Here is a 20,414-nt window from a genome sequence, read left to right on the forward strand (position 1 = left end):
GGCAAACCAGCCAAAATCCAGCAGCCAACAAAACTAGCACAGCTGTCACAGCGCAAACATTATGCAGAAGTATGACTTCAGTTTATTGATTTTCTTCAGTCATTTTAAAATACATATTGCTCTAATGAAGAGAGCGATATCTGCAGGTCACCTTCATAGCTATGAGTCACTATTTACAGGACAGGGTGCCATCCTTAAAATACACTGAGAATTTAATACCCCATTTGTCTAAAGCAAACAATTTCTTTTTGGCTGTCAGGAAATGATTATTTATATATATATATATATATATATATATATATATATATATATATATATATATATATATATATATATATATATATATATATATAAAATTAAACGCTTTATATAATTAAAAATGCATAAATTATATACATTTTAGGTGTGTGTGTGTGTGTGTATATACATGCCATTCCATGAATATATTTTGTAAATATACCTCCTGTAAAAATATCAAAATTTTATTTTTGAATAGTAATATGCATTGCTAACTTCATTTGGACAACTTTAAAGGCAATTCTTTTCTTTCTTTCTTTTTTTATCTCATCCAAACATTGTCCTATTCTAGAAAAACCATACATCAATGGAAAGCTTATTTATTCAGATGATGTATACATCTAATTTAAAAATAAATAAATAAATGAACCCTTCTGACTGGTTTTGTGGTCCAGGGTCACATATTTATGAGTTCTTTAGCTTTGAGAGTAGGACAGTGTTTTTTGATGGGCCTCCAGGCTTTCCATTCACAAGCGTGTACAGAAATCCTCACCTGGCTTTTCTCTTCCAATTTGGGTCTGGCATTCTGGTCTGCCAACCTCAGTGTCACCCAGACAGCAGGCGTGAATTTGCACCACCAAAATAGCCCATGAAGGACACTGACCTATCAGAAAACTCTCTCCTAACTAGACATCTGATCAAAACAATCTCATAAAAGTGTTTATTTATGGAGGGGAAAAAAGTGTTTTTTGGCATTGATGTATGTAATGAATGTCTCACCGACAGCGAAATGTCATTGGTTTTGTGAATGGGACAGGATTGATTTGAACTTGAGTGATGAGTGTAATGATGTCATGGCATCTCAGACAGACACTCAAGAAGAAGAAGAGCTTATGTTCTTAAAAGGGTCTAATCAGCTCATCCAATTACAGTTGGCTGTTAATGTAAGGTCAAAGACTTTTATTTAGCAAACAAACAGTTGGCCACTCAAATAGGGACATTGTGTGGTTTAGATTCTTTGTGAACGCTCTGACTGATTTGCAGTGATTTGTTTTATTGTTGATTGTCTACAATGATTGTTATGATTGTGACTATTTTTGCACTTTGACAGCAGGATCGATTGTATTTTCAATGCTCTTTTTTAAAGAAGAGAGAATATGTTATGTTGTAATATATCTGTATTTATTTACAAAATAAAATATTCAATCACTTAAAGAGACTTTGCATGGTTACGTAGCCTACCTATATAAATAAACACAGTATCGATTTCTGTTAATTTGATGTAAAGCTAATTAAAAACAGAGATATGATTTCGAACCTTATTTATTTATTGGTAAGTTTAAGTGAACGCATTCATACTGTATGCACAAAATATGCACACAACTGATAGTCCAAAAATCAAAACTCCATATTCATGCATTAGGGGGCAGCACTGCACCAAAACCTCTAAAAATAGCAATAACTTCAACTTTAAAAGTAGGCATTAAACACCTATCCATTAAAATATGATTAAACCTACTAAACTGTTTATGCTTGTGTTTATGTAAGACAAAGAAAACGCTAAATAAGAGTTGTTTATGAATGTCTGATCTTCCAGACAATCACCTGTGGTCTTTCGTAGCTATGTTGCAAATGCACTGACCCACTTTAGTTACTAAGCTCTTCAAATCCAAACCAGGATCAGCCTGTCCGAATTACTTCTCCTTTATACATGTAACCACATACAGCAAATAAAGGGATACACAAACCTACATAAATGTGTGCCTAAACTCTGTGTGTGTCTCTTTCGTGTTTGCACACACAAATGTGTGTTAGGTTAACAGTGCAAATTTCTCGAAGGCAATCTGATTATGTTAGTTTGCCGGTCGTTAAAGATAACTGGTCTTTTGCCTTTGCACTTTATGTGTGTAAATAAGCGGCTGTGTATGCAGAAAGAGAGAATAGGGGTAATATCCTCAGGATGAGTCAGCATGTGATCAGACTTGAATCCTTGATATGGGTGTTGGTGGCCGGAAAGAAGATTTATAAATTAATAGAGAGCTTTCTCTCACGACTCTCTCTCAAAATAAAATGCAGATTCATGGGCCTACATTAGGTTTAGAAGTCAAAATGAATGTTAAAGCAACTGTATGTACGTTTTTTTTACCTTGAAATATCAGTTTTCAAATCATTATGAAGGACTGCATTCTAATAAAGCGAAAGACTTCCGTTTCTTTCCCAAAACATGTTCTGCGTAATTTGCGGGTATGAAATTCCACGAATAGAGCGGATTGGTTTACGGCAGCAACGTGCACATGAACAGATATCCACTGTATTTACGACAGTGAACATACGACTTCAAAGTCGCAAAATACATTAAAACTAAATACAGCTGCTAGCGCTAATCGTTCTTATATTAATGATTCTGTCATTTGCCAGTGAATAAAATCCGATCCAAACCTACTTGTTGTCTTGTTGAATATCCTGTTTTAATTTCTGAAAATAAAAGTCAAAAGAGAAAAAAATCTAAGAGTTCCTTATGGTCGCTTCATGGCTGTATTTATAAAATTAAATTGTTTATTAAAAATACAAAACCATAATATTGTGAACTATTTTTCTATTTAACTGTTTTGTTGTAATATATTGTAAAATGTCATGATGACAAGGCTGAATTTTCAGCAGTCTTCAATGTCACATGATCCTTCAAATATCAGCTGATTTTTATTGTTATTAATGTTGAAAATGATTAAGCCTCTTAATTTTTGTGCAAATCTTTTTAGGAAAATATCATTGTATTTGAAATATATATATAATGTGACATGACATACAGCCAAGTTTGGTGACGCATACTCAGAATTCCTGTTCTGCATTTAACCCATCCAAAGTGCACAAACAGCAGTGAACACACACACACAGCAGTGAACACACACCCGGAGCAGTGGGCAGCCATTTATGCTGCAGCACCTGGGGAGCAGTGGGGGCTTGGTGCCTTGCTCAAGGGCACCTAAGTCATGGTATTGCCAGCCCAAGACTCAAACCCACAACCCTAGTGTTAGGAGTCAAATTCTCTAACCACTAAGCCACGACTTCCCATTTTAGTCCCATCATTATTATTATTATTATTATTATGTTTTTCGTAACATAAATGAATTTTAATCCCATTTGATAAATGTTCTTGATAAAAATTATTGCTGAAAAAAAGTACAGATTTAAAAAAAAAAAAAAAAAATCTTACTGAACACAAACTTTTGAGGGGTAGTATATACAGATGCATATGTTTGGTTTAACACCTTTACACCTCTCAGATCAGTTCTGTTCACATCTTAAATCAGACAGGACTCTTATCACACAAGCGCTCTTCTGTTTATGTATTTACTGTAAACATGCCTGTATAAAGATGATGTCTGATGACCCTTCTGATCTGTCGTTTTTTGTGTTTTCTCAGATAAGGTCAGCTTTTCTGACTTGTTTGTTGTGTGTAAATTGTAATATTATAGCGTAAGCTGCTGTTTCCAAGCTATTCTTCAAATCTGCCAGAACTCACAGAGGGAAACACGGTCAACTTCTTAAACAGCTTCATAACCCTCGAGTTCATAATCTCCTTAATGAAGACCCTGAGGAGACGTTAGAAGTGCTCTGCATGTGTTTAAATTCTTCAAGCAGTTAACAAAGAGTATATTCTTTACATTTAAAGCATGGGAACATTCACATCACATGAGCACATTTATACATATACATCCAAGTAATGTGTTATACGCAAGATTATTGATTAAACAGGCTTATAAAATGGAAAACTTTACATTGAAGTCACATGGATATACTGCACAGTAGTGTATTCTTCCCATTTAGAGTGAACACATCTAAAGTATCTATACGCAAAACATTTATGGATGTTTCTTCAATTTTGGGGCATTTTTATTGTCCAAAGAATCATTTTTTATAGAAAAGTTTATTTTTGTTAAATAGAGGTTCTATTAAAAGTGCAATGTTTGTTTTAATATGTCTTGTTTAATAGTCGATTAAATCCCAAATAACAACCATCCCTCACGTTTCCAACACGATTAACAATTTTACCCCAATAATATTTAATGAAAAGATTTTTGTACTTGATTAACAATGTCATTGAAGTGCTTGAGATGAAATATGAGACACAACAAAGAAAAATCAATGTTAATGTCACTTGAATACAGTATTTTTATTGTGTAATTTCTAATTGTAATCAAGTTGTAATTTTGACATACAGTCAAACCAAAAATTATTCAGACGCCAGATATAATTTGTTATATTTTTTTACTAGTGGATGCATGACACTATATTTCATTTATGTAAGTGAGTATAGAAAAATAAAGTGAATTGTGACATTTTATACCCAAAAATTCTTCGTACAGTGGACTACCGGTAAAATAAAAAAATAAAAATAAATAAATATATATATATATATATATATATATATATATATATATATATATATATATAGTACAGACCAAAAGTTTGGAAACATTCCTATTTTTAATGTTTTTGAAAGAAGTTTCTTCTGCTCATAAAGCCTGCATGTATTTGATCAAAAATACAGAAAAAAAAATGTAATATTGTGATATATTATTACAATTTAAAATAATTGTTTTTAAATTTATTATACTTTAAATTATCATTTATTTCTGTGATGCAAAGCTGATTTTTTTGTTTCATTATCACATGATCCTTTAGAAATCGTTCTAATATGCTGATTCATTATCAAAGTTGGAAACAGTTCTGCTGCTTAATATTTTTTCAGAACATGTGATACTTTTTTAGGATACTTTGATGAATAAAAAGTAAAAAAAAAAAAGCTATGTTTTAAAATATAAATATTTTGTAATAACAATATACACTACTGGTCAGTAATTTGGGGTCAGTAATTTTTTTTCTTTCTTCTTTTTAAATAAAATCAATACTTTTATTCAGCAAGGATGTGTTAAATTGATAAAAAGTGATAGTAAAGAAAATATATTATTAGAATACATATTATTAGAATTTTTTTTTTTTAATAAATGCAGTTCTTTTTAACCTTTTATTCATCAAATATATTAGACAGCAGAACTGTTTCCAACACTCATAATAAATCAGAATATTAGAATGATTTCTAAATGATCGTGTGATAGACTGGATGTTACATGTGACACTGAAGGCTGGAGTAATAATGCTGAAAATTCAGCTTTGCATCACAGGAATAAATTATTTTTTTTAAAAGTATATTCAAATAAAAAAACTATTATTTTAAGTTGTAATAATATTTCACAATATTACTGTTTTTTCTGTATTTTTGATCAAATAAATGCAGGCTTGATGAGCAGAAGAAACTTCTTTCAAAAACATTAAAAATAGTAATGTTTCCAAACTTTTGGTCTGTAGTGTATATGTATATATATATATATATTTTTTTTTTATTGCTATTGCAACATTTTTACACCACAGACTGAACAAAATTAAGCAGTACTCGGTAATTGGTTGACCTAAATTGGTATTATCTAATTGAGTTCTTAAACTTAATAGGTGACAGCTATACAATAATTCATTAGAATTATGTTCATTTCATAACCTGCATTACCTTACATTTACTTATTCATTACATACCTTTCTATCAAAGTTATCTGACATTATAAAGATGATGATTTGTTCTGACACAGTGTAACTCTGAGTTCTTGACATTTTATTACCAATTTCTAAACTAGTGAATAAACTTTGATAATCTGAGAAATGTTGAAGGGTATATATATATATATATATATATATATATATATATATATATATATATATATATATATATATGTGTGTGTGTGTGTGTGTGTGTGTGTGTGTGTGTGTGTGTGTGTGTGTGTGTGTGTGTGGCCCATAAAACACATTTATACAAAGTGCCCTATAAAAGTATTTGCCACACTTTAAATGAATGCATTCAGTGCACTATTACAAAAAATACAAGATACCAAACCAACCTGTGGCTACTAAAACAAATCCTTGTGATTTTTGAAATTAGTTTTATTAAATGTTTTTATTTTTTTACTTAAATAGCCACCTAATTTGATATTTTATCATTTATGCTATACCTAGCTTTTGAACTCTGGGTAAAGTGTCTAATTTTGCAGGCTCACTGAAGTCTGCTTATGAAAAGCTTCCACACTGACTGAACCTCTAAAGACATATTTGACTGCTGCTGTTAAGCCTCCTGTCCGGGTGGGAGGGTCCGAGGGGGCCATCGCCCCGCCCACATTACCATGACAACCATCTGATCAGCGGCAATCTGATCCACGATAGGAGGAGCCGCGGTCCAGGTGCTCCAGCCAACCGTGTGCTCAGCCGTTCATCAGAAGAAGACAGTGGCCGGGAGGAAAGTGTGTGTGACTGTGGGGTATCGCGATTACAGACGGGTCATTGTTCTGATTTAACCGCTGCCTCTTCGCGATCTCCTCGCCCTCAGTCTTCACTCGCATCCCATGAGCTTGGAAAACCCCGTGCTTCCGAGATACAGCTGAACTCCCTAGGCGCATAATGTTCAAGAAGAGCAAGAGCAAAGTTCTGGTGGATGAAGCGTCAGAAGAGGAGGAAGACGTGTCGTGGCATCACGATCACGCGAGGAAGGTAAGCTGGGATGTTGCCCGTGGGCTTCAAACCTGAGAGATCAGATATGCTTGAGTCGAATAGTTTGGCTGTGTCGCAGCCTGTAACGTTACAGTAACTGTATTGTTTACAAAGCGGATGCGCTCCCGAGTCAGTGAGTGATATAATAAAAACAGCAGCGAAATAATAATTATCTCCCCCTATAATTTAATCCCCTTATTAATGTGTCACCCTACTTTTGAAATCGCGCCGGTTTGACAGTATGAAGTTCTGGAGGTATTCAAGTATGAAGCATATGGATCATGCGATGAACGGAAAATTGGAATATTTTGATTATGCAAGTAGAGGAAAAAAGACAGTATTTATAGTATGGATGAATGAGATTATACATAGGAATGTGTGATTAAAAATAACTTTATTTAAAAGCTTTTTGGGGTCATATTTTGGTTATTTAAATGTAATTTGCCATAACCAGATTTCCGTATCTAGATAAGGCCACATTTTGGTTTTATAAATTAGAATAGAATCAGATGGCCCGTTTTAATCCGAATTTGGGTCATGGAAACGCATTCTGAGAATGTCAGAATGTGATAAGTGTAGAGAACACAAGTGTATTTTTGGAATATACACCATAGCTGAATGTTCCTTAGTTTTTGCTTACGTCATCGGCTATTGATAAACCCATATCTGTTGACCAGTATGAATATGGAAGGAGAGAAATGGACAATGACAATATAGGAAAATGAGTTATGCAGATATAGGAGAATGAGAATATAAATTGGAATATTACAATAAGAGAACTGAGGGACTGAGCCTGTGGTATGGTATCTGTGTTTACAATCTGTTTTGGGTTATATTTTGGTTATTTAAATGGCATGTGTATTAACCAGATTACCATACACCGATTAGGCCATAGTTTTTGGTTTTAGAAATTAGAATAGAATCAGCTGGCCTGTTTTAATCAGAAATTTCGGTCATGTAAACACCTTATTTGCATATGCATCATCTGCTTATGTCATCGACCATTAATATCTGTTGAGCAATATGAGTGTGGAATGAAAGAATGGCAATGAAAATATATGTAATATACCAGCAGAATTAGAGTCTACAAGAGTCTGAGAATGGCAGAATGTGAGGATCACATTAGAAGTGTATTTATTGGTTCCCACTGGAGTTCAGATCAGTCATGAGAAGTGAGTGCATGACATATCATATCATACTTTGAGTTTTATATTAATGTTTCCCTATTTTTCTGAGCCAGTGCTGCGATATTAATGATCATGTAGTTTGATTGTGGTGGATTAAATGTGGCTTTGCTGTGGCTGAGTTTAAATACAGATTCATGGCATTTAAGATCTAATGTTCTGTCAGCTGTATGACTTCAGGAGTCAGATAAGGTTTCTACAGCGTAACAGCAGGAGACGGTTGCAGATAAGCGTTCTTTCTCTCCCCCTCACCCTTTTTTTAAATGTATTTTAGAAACTTGCACTAAAATGTTAAAGATTCCCAGTTCCCACTGCGTTCTGTGGCAAGTGTGGTTTTAGACGGCCTTGATTGAATAAGAACACTCATGTTCTTATTTAATTAATTTATGCAAAAATTAATGATGGGATGACTATCAAACATACCAAAAATACCATGGAATTTTCAAAGTTTCATAGTATTTGATATACATTTTATAAATATTTGATAACATCTGATACCATCTCTGTACCATGGCATTGCGACACTAACGTAAGTAAAGGAAAGAGCTTCAAGGAACTCCATTGTACTATTATATAAAGGAAAATATCATTTTTAGTAGTATTAAACCATATCAATATCTAAAAACACACTATTACCAAGATAGTGTCAAAAAAAATTGTACATTTCCAAAGATATTCAAATATCTTGGTATTTTGGTGTTTATACTGAATGTTTACCATTGGTATTTACACACTTTTTAAAAAGTACTGGAAACCTACCATGGTACTATCATGTTATTCGGATGTGTACCATGGTTTTACCTTGGAGTACCATCATTCTATGGTACTTAAATTTCACTTGATAGCATCAAATGTACCACCATGGTACATGGTACAGGTTCTTCAAAAAAACATCATGGTATTATCATAGTACCTGTCCACTAAAACACAGTATTACTGAAGTAAATATTCAAATAACCATTATTACAATTTCCAAACATATTGTACTTTCCAAAAAATACCATGGTTCTGAATTAGTATTTACACAGTAAAAAAGTACGAAAAATACCATCATAATTGGTATTGTTGGAACTACCATGGAATACCATTGTGCAAATACCAGGGTACATTAACTTATGGACCTTAAAATATGTCAAAGTACCATAGCATTACCATTTGATACTGTTCCATGTTCTATCACAGTACTTTTTTTGTAGTTTATGCAAGGTACAGAGAATACCATTGTGTACTATCAAAGTACAAAATCATGATATGGCTGTTGTAAACTATTATTTCTATGGTAATTTTGTTAGTGAAGCTTCTAGCTCATTCTAACAGTGGTAATAGGCTTGTGGATTGTGTGTTGGAGAGGGAAAGGAATGTTCTGATTCGGTCTACAAAGAGATATTTCAGTGAGATCCGACCGCTTCCTTCAGCTGCTAGTCAGTTTGTTCACCCAGAACTTGGTATGTAGAGCAGGAAGCCCGACGGATGAGGACAAACGGACCTGCACTTACAGTCAGTTCCAGTTCTGCTCAGGTCGTCTCAGGAATTTAAATTTAGTAAAAAGTTTTGATTTTCCTTTGATAAACAAGGTTTCCTCAAGATGAATATCCTCTCTGGTTTATATGAAGCTATTTCATGAATGTCGGTTGTATTTTAAACCATGCCAGGTTGCCAGTAGGTAAACATCTTTATTCTGAGGTACAGTCTTGTTGATATTTTGGTTAGTTCCTTCATAAATCAACTGATGGCAGAATGAATGGACTCCTATGACCCTGTGTTCTTCAATCACAGGCTTGTTTTCAGTAAAGTCAGGTCTGAGTGTCTCTAATATGCCACAGTCATAGTCCAGAGGGTAAAAGACTTCAATTATCCCATATATTGCTCTTTGCTCAGTCTCAGCTTCACTCCTTCATTTATAAATGAGCACTCGAGAGAGTATTCGCACTGTAATCAGGCCAAGCGCTTTGGTAAGATGGGGTGGAGGTGTGTGGCAGTGAGGGGGAGTCGAAATGAAGGAGGTAGAGGGTTGTGGGTAGAGGGAGGAATGACATGGACATTGCAGAACAGAGGTTGATCTTTCTCTCTTTCTCTCTGTTTGTATGAATAATATTCTGCCTTCAAGCCATTTCAGAATAAAAGTGTTTACTCTGGATTTGCTCTTTAAACCTTGTCTTATTGGCATAAGTGTTGGCCATAATCAAGGGGTATATATTTTACATTTTAAAACATTTGGAAAATAAAGCAATTTAAATAAAATAAAATAATGTTTTCTGTCTTAATATATATTAACATGAATTTCAGCAGCTATTACTCCAGTTTTCAGTGTCACGTGATCTTTCAGAAATCATTCTAATATACTGATTTGGTGCTCATAAAACACTTCTTATTATTATCAATGATGAAAACAGTTGTGCTGCTTAGTATTTTTATTATTGGCTTAAAAAGTAGTCAGATATATTATTAAATATCCATATAGTCATAATTAGGTTTTCATCATGAATGTGTGTTTGTATTTTGTGTACTGTTAATGAAGAATAGTGATTAAAACATTACCAAAATATACATCAGTTCATGAGGGGGAAAGTATTGTGACAACTACATTTCCCATAATTCCCTATGGGGATAAAGCATCATTTACACACCTAATGTGCATGCTTTGCTCATGGGTTTGTAGGGCAGTGAAAATGTGAAGTGAGTAAGAACTTTCCAAAAGGTGGCAGTAGTGCAGGTGGGGCAGGAAGGAAGGGGAAGAGGTTAGACCCTTAACAGGAAGTTGAATGCCAGAGCAGTTCTGATTGATCACCCAAAATAGACAACATCTATGATTACATTAACACTAATAGATCGGATTATTAGTGGGACATCCATACGAGGAGTTTATAATTCCTCACCATATTTGTGTTATGACAGAAAACAAGATAATTTTTAAGTTCCTCCTCAAATGTGCAAGACCTTGTTAAAGTTAGCGTGCTAAAAATATTCATTGCATTTGTGTGTGTGTGTGTGTGTGTATACATTATCATGTGTTTAAGTGTGTGCGCATGTTCTCATTGTTTTGTTCTCCTTGGCCTTTGCTTTTCAGGATAAAGACTCTGAGGGAACAGAGGAAGTTCTGAGTCCCTCAACAAAGGTAAACACACACCTATACACACACGCATAACACACACGCATTTTTTTGCTTTGAACAGAAATGCCTAAATTTATTGACAGTGTCAGAAATAAAACCATTGCAGCATGGTTAGGATGTGACGCGAAAAGCCTGATATTCTTTCAGAACAATCTGGACAATAGCAAAAGCCGTCTTGAGACTAGCAAACATTCAGTGGCGTGCTTTCCTTCAGTGGACTGCTGCTGTCATCTCATATTTTGAATTGTCAAATAAATATCTGAACTATTCTGTGAACAGTAGAATTAAACAGTTGTGTAATCAGGGGTTAACCTTTGTATTGTTAGCATGAGCAGCTGGTAAATGCAACGAAATCCACATTTTTGCAGTGTAAAAAGCTCCACTGTAGACCCTACCCGTATTTGATTTCTGACAGGAATGAAAATGAGACACGTTCAATGGATTATACTGTTGTTTAACAACATACCAGTTGTTCGGCTGACAAAACATCTTTCCAAAAATAACTTACAGTAGGCAAGAACTCCACAGAGGAGGATTGAAAGTTTTGTGTTGTGAAAATGTGTGTACATTTACCCCACGTAAAAGTCAATAGTGTCTCAGGTCTATCAGGTCTAGGTCTACTATTTGTTCCATGCAACATAAATACCAAATATTTAATTTATGTTACAGTGAGTGTTTATTTATTTATTTTAATTTATTTAAATTGTTTTATTTTATTTTTATTTTTTGAATTTCCATTAGTTTTTCCCAAAGAAAAAACTGATTTCTGAAGTATTTAAGTGTTCGATGAACATACTATCATTATATATAGTAGTATGTTAGTCTAATTAAAAAAATTGTTTATGTTGCATTTTAAATATATTAGTTTATTCACAACCAATGACTGTAAATAAATATATATACTGTATATATATGCAAGTCATATGATTGTAGTTCATTCCTTCATAAAATATTTTTTTCTTGATTTTTAATATACTTTTCCCCTTAAAGTCAAAGGTTGTAATGTTGATACATTTTTGGTTTGTTTATTGAGCTTGACAACATATAGAGATGTTTTCCCAAAGAAGATTTTATTATTATTATTATTATAATACTATACATTATACAGGAGTTAAGATGGCTAAAGTAATAGCTCTTTTTGTCAGTTTTGTGTTCTGAAAGTTACAGTATGTTTTCACAGCACAATGAACTCTTTTATTGCCAGTAGATCATGAGAAATCAGTTTTCCTTGATATGAACACTTTATAGAGGATAAGAGATAGAGAATTTCACAGTTAGCTTTGCAGAGAGCTTTGGTGTTTCCTCCAGCGACGGCAGGAGCTCCATCTCAAGTTAAAGCGACAGTTGTTTATTTCCACTGCGTGCTTTACCTAACCAAGCAGAGAGAGAGGAGGACAAGACCGATGGAGCGAGTGTTGTGCTTTATTTGAGGTCAAAGACGAGTCGGATAGTAACTTCTGTTTATCCGATGGAACGAATAATGTGCCCTAAGAGTCCTAATGTTCATAAATGCTAAATAAATGTGCAAATGTGCTGGAACTCATTATAAGAACTGGTCCCAACACAACAAGCGTTTATGTGTTGGTGCATAATCAGATGGCATGTTTTAGCACAGCGGAGTGACTGAGCACAAAGACAGGGAGTGCCGAATAAAAACAACCACGTGCTTTTACCTTTTTTTTATGTTTGGTACATTTTAATTCTTCCAGACAAGCAGCAACAACTACTGAATATCTGGATCATATACAAATGAATGCAATATCACTTGTAGATCTTTACAAACATTTTCTGGGTTATATTTCAGAATCAAATCATTTTTTTTTAATTAACATAAACAATTTGTAGCTATTTTTATACTACAATACAGTTTAAATCCTAAATTATAAACATGGGGGAATTTTTTTTTTTTAATCTGACAGGGAATGTTTTGGAAACATTTAAGAAAGTAATCATTTTAGTCAATTTTAGTAAGTTGTTAAAATATTCTCCTTTGTATGTTTGAATGATTTATATTTTTTGTTATTTTATGTTTTTTTTTTTTTAAGAAGTTTATGATTTACCATATAAACATTTGAAACTTGTTTTACCATAATGCAGAAAAAAAACTCTTATTTCTGTAAAATAATAATTGAGTGCAAAAATTTTTTTTAATGAACTAAAGTAATTGTCATTTAAAAGTATATCATATGCAAAAAAAAAAAAATGTCTTAACCTACGTATCCTCTTAATTTTTTTTTCATTTTGATTGTGGAGTCAAATATGGCCCAATATATGGTGTGATCAAATATTATTTACATTTTGTTTTCTATTTAAATCAAGGGAGAACATTCTGTATGAGGCAGGTCAGAAAAAAAGAACAACTTATGAAAGGGAGCAAGAAATTGTGTCAAAGGTTCTCTCCTATATAATAAGCTGCAAAGCTGGGCCGGTATTTCAAATCCTGAGGGTCACACTGAACGCAGGCAGGAGGGAGTCTGAAGGAATGTGTCAGATTGCCAAATGACCCAAAACATGCGCGCACACACACACACACACACACACTGCTCAGGGATCCGTCCATGCAGCCATCTGTAATCAACATGGACTTTTCCTGTTTTTACTGCGTGATGCCTTCTGTCCATCAGAAACAGCTTTTTGCTCCTGCGTTCAAGATGAAGTGTGTCTTTGTGATTAGTTTTCTTAGTTTGTGCCAGGCCTAAACCTGCAATCATCTCTTATACCACAGATGGTATTTCTGTCTCACTGAGAGTCTTTCTGACACATAACACACTAACAGTTGTTTTACTGTGTGCAGAGCCCGTCTTATGAATAAGCAAGTGATTTCAGTATGGTTTCTGACTCTGTTTTTGACCTTTTGTAGGATTCAAAATTAAAGAAGGTTAAATCAAAGCGAGAAAAAGGAGACAAGAAGTTGTTTCCATCTCAGGACGATGAACACATCTTGCTGACAGGAGTCACGGTCTCTCACAGAAGAGGGTAAGCTTAAGCTAAATGAAGCATGTTTTGCAAGCCTTTAGAATTCCAATATGTATTTTTTAGATGATTACAATAATTTTAGATGATACCCAGTAAGTAGGGCTAGGTGGGACAACCAAAATCATATAATTTAAATGTATGAGTAATTTTTATTACAGTAGCAGTATATGCTATGCCATAGTTATCTTTTCTGAAAGGTTAACCTACATTTTTTTTTTTTTTATACTTAATCATGTATTGATTGCTTTTTGTTGTTGTTGTTATTATAAGTTTTTTTTTTTTGCTTCATTACACCTTCCAATTGATAATATAGACATGGGTGAATTATTATTAAATTATTTTAAATTAATTATTATTATTATTATTTACTTCTAGTAATTTTTAGTAGCTTAAATATGACCCGTTGGTGTTTTAATGATGTTTAAGAGATCGAATGTAAGTCATTTCAATGTTTTGAGATGATTATCACACACACACACAAAGGCGTTCAAATAGAACATAATGGTTTCTAGCTTATGTGCCTCTGCATTGGTTGTGTCTAGTGCATTGGTTCCCAACCTGGGGTCCGCGCCCCCCTCAGGGGTGCGCCAGAGTTCACAGGGGGGGCGCGGGAGCGGATATGCTTTGAGGTGAATAAAGATGCATAAAATGTTCTACTAATAATATTATATAAAAATATTTTTTCAAAGTTTTTAAAAAATCATATGCTAATAATGCCGATTTCAAATACAATTTCGTTATTTCAAATGTAGGCGCGTTGCGCGTGGCAAGCGCGCTCATAATGTAAGATGCCGGCGCGACCACAACAGTGCAGTGCCCAACATCAAATGGCAAACATAATCCTTGTGTGGTTGATGGACCGTTTATCAGTTTGGACCAGTGCAGCGCGAGCCGATCGTTATCATGCGACGCTGTTACTACACAGCGCTAATAAGAGATCCAGGAATGAACGCATTTGAATTTGCCACAGAAGTAATAACATCGCTGCATCGAATAGTAGGCTATAATGCCTTCAAGTAACATTACGTCGGTTTTATTTTGACATTATGAATACAATTGCTGCCCTCAAATGTTAATCTGAAATAAAATAAACCTTGGTTTATAACTACTACAATATTTAATTTTTTCCAAGAAGCTGTTTTGTTTTATATGCTCATAAGAAGAATCAATTATAGCTCCAGAATTACTCAAAGTAAAAAATATCACACTTTATTATGTTAGTTTTAATATAAAAAAAAGAAATCAGGGAAATTTCTCTTGCATTTCTTTCTTTTTGCTGTATCAAAAACGTACTGAACCGTACCGTGACACAGGTGTATCGTATCGAACCGAACCGTGAATTTTGTGAACCGTTACACCCCTTATATATATATATATATATATATATATATATATATATATATATATATATATACATATATATATATATATATATACATATATATTTAGTACACACATATATATTATGCAAACACAAACTTTTATTTTGGATGCAATTAATTTTTTCCCAGCACTAATATATATATATATATATATATATATATATATATATATGGGGGGGTCACGGATTGTTAAATATGTACATGGGGGGGCCCCAAGGAAAAAGGTTGGGAACCACTGGTCTAGTGGGAAAATTCAAAACCACATTGTCCAAATCTTTTGGTCTGCCTCAAGTTCATGCCATTAGTTGAGCCAGAAATTGCCATTTTGGGCTGCTGAAACAAACAAAGCCATGTTGTAAGAGCAGCACAGGGCCGTGGTGTTTACAGTCAGTCTTTTGGGGGAAACCAATAGCTTGCTTATAGTTGACTCTGCATATTAAAGTTAGTTTAGGAAAAAGTATTTTAACACCAGAGATCCACACACTGCACCTTTGAGTGCCTAGAAATGAACATATCCATACTTTCTGCCATAAAAATTGAGATAAATATATATTTACATAGCAATGGAATATCTCGCATATATGTTTTTGTACATAAATATAGTGTAACTTTAAATAAGCAAGTCAACCATCAAGTAAGTGTCTGAAATGGACACCACACCCTGTGGCCCGGCCTCTGTCCTTCCCGCTGAAGCACATGTGACTGCATTGTGCATTATGACACAAAACTAAACACCATAATATACGTACGGATAATAAATTCATATCTTTTCATATAAGCAAAATAAATAAATATATGTATATAAACTATATTGCCAAAGGTTTCGGGACACCCCCTTCTAATGAACAGGTTTGACTACTTTGGTATATTCCATGTGTACAAATCTGAAAGGGTTAGTTCACCCAAAACAACAGTGGAGTTAGGAATGTTGTTCCAAACCTGTAAGACCTTTGTTCGTCTTCGGAACACAAATTAAGATATTTTTGATAAAATCTGAGAGCTCTCTGACCCTGGATAAAAATGCAACTGCAATGTTCCCAGATCTAGAAACGTAGCAAGGACATCAGTAAAATTATCCATGTGACATCAGTGGTTCAAACATAATTTTACGCAGCTAGGAGAATACTATGTGCGCAAAGAAAATAATATCAATTTATTCAGCAATTAATTATAAATTATAATTATATTTTAATTATAAATTAATTATAAATTATTATTATTTTAAAATTACTAGTAAGATAATGGTTGACCGATTATATATTATATAAATATATGCAAATATGTATTTGCCGAAATTTCTTGGAATTCGTTTAATTTGTTTAATTATAGATTCTTTTTTTTTTTTAAGTCATCCAAGCAGCACCAGAGGTGTTAATACTTTTTATGGTAAAACATTTTCACCTATAATAAATCAGGATTCTTCATTGTCTCTCAGGTCTGCTAAGAAAAACTGGGAGGACGACAAGAGTAAAGTGCACCCAGAAAAAGACAAAGCACACTGTCTGTGGGACAGCATCACAATGACGATGAAGCAAATCACACCCACAAAGAAGATCGACAAGATTGAGGGCTGGGAACCGCCTCAGCTGAACGACGGAATGGAGGAAGAAAACAATGAGCCGGAGAAGAAGAGGAGCGACTCGACCCCGCTGTCCTCCCCTCTGACGCTGTCTCTGCCACATTCTCTGGGTCTGCCGTCCTGGGTTGGTTTGGGTTCGGAGGAGGACTCGTCTCGTTACGCTAGTCTGACTGAATCACAGACGGGTGGCCCTGCCCAGTGGGCGGCTCGGGCGCGAGATAAATTAGCAGCCGTTCGTCGCCGAAGTCCAGCCAGCCTATCAGAAAATAATTGGGAGGGGCTGAAATGATTTACATATTAATGTATGTGAGGATGGCCACGCCCCGTGTATACCAACTCTAATTGGACAGCCCACCGATGTGAAGATGTGAAGAGTAGGACCCTCAGACCAAGAGTGCCTGCGTCAATGATTTATTGTCACTTTTTCATTTGATATAAAATACGTGTCCAACTTTTGAATGGAGCTCCTTTGGAAAAATCACTGGATGTACTCAGTTAATCACCACCCATTACCTTTAAAGGCTATAAAAGACATTTAAACACTCAAAGGGAGAGTTCAACCAAAAACGTAAAAATCATTTATTCACCCTCATTCCAAACTTTTTTAATGTTCTTTAAACCTGTCATGTTGAACACAAAAGATGAAGAATAGCAGAATGTCCCAAGAACCATAAACCTAAGTCAGACGCCATATTCAATTTAATGCAGATGATGATGAGGCTGTGAGGGATAGACTTTGCAGTCATTACAATGGTATGTACTGTATACAGGTCCTAATCACATTAATTTCACATCTTTCAGAACTTGTTTATTACATTTTTGTCAACCAAAAGTTTTTCAGAAAGACATTTTGAAGGCTTAACAATCGGCATGTTTTTAAATAGCGGTACAATTCATTGAACGCACCGTGCTACTTCTAACCCTCACAACCCCGTTTTTATCCCCGTTAAAAAAATAAATATGGCACTAACCTGACCAATGTCTATTGTCCATTCAGTAGACATGGTAGCTGCCAAAATTACAATAAAGTATCATAATACATATTCCAAATTACAGTTCAAATATTATGTGAGAAACAGCAATAAGTCCCCATTCATCCTTCTCCAGTCATTGTATGAAAAGTCAGTCAGGACATTCTGCCAAACTTCTCTTTCTCACAGAATAAAATCAAACTGGTTTTGGTTGACATACGGGTGAATAGACGACAGAACATACATTTTTTAGGGGAACTCTGTCTCTTTAAATCCATGTTTTATTAGTGCACACTGCAGTACCCATCGTCACAGACAGAGTAACTCACTCCTGACAAGAGAGCGATGCTTTGTATGAAGTGCTTGAATCTTCGATTCACTTGTGACTTGTGGTTAATTTATTCCGCGATGTAGTTGAAGGGTGAATGTGAAATGTAGAAACGCCTTCCACTGCTCAGTGTAGATTTACTGCCTGCTGTTTCACATCATAATGTACTGTAATTACTCTATGCAATGATTTTCTTACTATAATCCTAAACATCATGCTTACAATTTAAGCCACTATTCAGTCACAAGAAGAATTACTGTGACTTGAGACATACAGGGAACAGCTATAAATTGAATGTGTGTGTGCTCGGTCCTGTCCTGACGCTGGAGATTTTGAGCTTTAATCAAACAGATTATAGCTATTGGATTTATTTGGGAAAGACATAGGATTAAAACTAAGTTCTGAAGCCGGTTGGCTTGAGGATCCAGATTTCTTATGGTAACGATTACTGTTACAAACCTTAATATTTGAATCCTTCCAAAGACCTCAAGAGCTGTGCCATTTTATCATGAAGAAGGCAATTCTTCTTTGCTGTGCCTCGACTTAAAATTCATTTTGTAGTGTGATCACAACATGTTAACCACTTATTCTCTATTAACACCCCCCAACATGATAAAAATGACAATCCTCATTTAGAAGTCCAGTTTTAAATGTATTTTATAACCCTTTGGCTGATGCCATTGAACTGCCTAAGGTCTTTGGTTTGCTAGAGGAACATGCCTGAGTGTCTTATTGCTGATTTTAGAAGATTATTTATAATCGGATTCTGAAAGTACAGTAAGTGTGTTTGCTGCTCTTAGTTGTTCATAGTAGCTTTAAATAATTAGTCTACCAGTGTGTTTAACTTTGAAAGATGATACAAATTGTTAGTTTCAGATTTTGCTCTTTATATTTTGGGCCTTTGCAAGAATCTTATTATCTTGATACTACTGAATGATTTATTTTTTCTGTATTACGATTTAAATGTAAATAATAAAATGTTGTTCCAGGGGTTCAGATAAGTTGGTGAATCTGAATAAAAAGTTACTTTGTACTCAACCCTTTTTCCCCACATAAAAAATGTTGGTCGGTAAGATTGTTTAAAATGTTTTTGAAGAACAAAATCCACTTATTTTATTTAGAGCTACTTTGGACTGTTTTCCCAGTTAAATCAAGCACGGTCTGTTTATATTTCTCTCCTGATTCAGACATGAACTTTTCACTGAAGAAAGCAATATTTTGGATAACTTGTAATTTAACTGGAAGTAACAGCGTCTTGATGGATTTGTATTGTACAAACAAACAACTTTTCACAACAAGACATTCATTGATAGACTGTACTGATGTGGACTATCATGATGTTTTTATCAGCTGTCCAGACTCTCGTTCTGACGGCTCCCATTCAATCTGTTCTGGTGAAAAAACAAACTCACATCTCGGATGGCCTGTGGATTTATAAATGTTAAGCAAATGTTCATTTTTGGTGAACTATTTCCAGACCTTGGTTTCTATCAGCATTTTTTCTGGGCACCAAAAAAAAATAAAAATAAAAAAAAAATCACAAGATCGAGGCTATTTCCCAAAAGTTTTAATTATTTTAGGTAACGATGTTTCTTGCAAAGGCTTGATAGTACCAAACACATCCTACATGTAACCCATTTCAGCGACATTTATATTACTGGAATAGTAAAGGAATATTACAAAGTTCAGAGAAAGGATATAAAATACATTTGTTCATAAATAGCAAAGCCTACATTAGATTTTACGTCTGCCCTCGCAACAGATTTGACAAAAGTGTATCGTAAAAAGTTGTTTTGTGCAGAAAATGTACACTTTAGTGTTAACGGATCAAATATATACGCACAGCATGACAAAAAACCACGAGAACCCACGTAAACATGTAACGTACGACTACTTCTGACGTTCATTTCATTGGTATAGAAATGAAAACACATACATGAATAGACAAGATAACCTCTGCTTAGGATCTCCCACTTTTCGCTTCAGTTCGTCTTTCCCAAAAGCAAGTTTGTTTTTCTTTTTTGACAAACAATCTTTCACATATGCCACCT

The 20,414-nt window shown here is 34.3% G+C and overlaps 1 protein-coding gene across 1 annotated transcript; it reads left to right on the forward strand.

Annotated features, from left to right (window-relative positions):
* Nucleotides 1-6,516: 6,516 nt before the first annotated feature.
* LOC132118414 (testis development-related protein-like) lies at nucleotides 6,517-17,527 on the forward strand. The gene is made up of 4 exons (XM_059528242.1): nucleotides 6,517-6,831; nucleotides 11,083-11,130; nucleotides 13,988-14,103; nucleotides 16,921-17,527. The coding sequence occupies exons 1-4, from the start codon at nucleotides 6,742-6,744 to the stop codon at nucleotides 17,351-17,353; spliced, it is 687 nt and encodes a 228-aa protein (XP_059384225.1). The 5' UTR covers nucleotides 6,517-6,741; the 3' UTR covers nucleotides 17,354-17,527.
* The last annotated feature ends 2,887 nt before the right edge of the window (nucleotides 17,528-20,414 follow it).

This window comes from Carassius carassius, chromosome 37, assembly GCF_963082965.1.
Source record: "Carassius carassius chromosome 37, fCarCar2.1, whole genome shotgun sequence".
Lineage (NCBI taxonomy): Eukaryota > Metazoa > Chordata > Actinopteri > Cypriniformes > Cyprinidae > Carassius > Carassius carassius.

Excerpts from the sequence above, each read along its gene's own strand:
- LOC132118414 (XM_059528242.1), top strand. The coding sequence starts at position 6,742 with ATGTTCAAGAAGAGCAAGAGCAAAGTTCTGGTGGATGAAGCGTCAGAA. Across the intron at positions 11,131-13,987 it reads TTCTGAGTCCCTCAACAAAG|GATTCAAAATTAAAGAAGGT; the intron begins GTAAACACACAC and ends GACCTTTTGTAG. Across the intron at positions 14,104-16,920 it reads ACGGTCTCTCACAGAAGAGG|GTCTGCTAAGAAAAACTGGG; the intron begins GTAAGCTTAAGC and ends ATTGTCTCTCAG.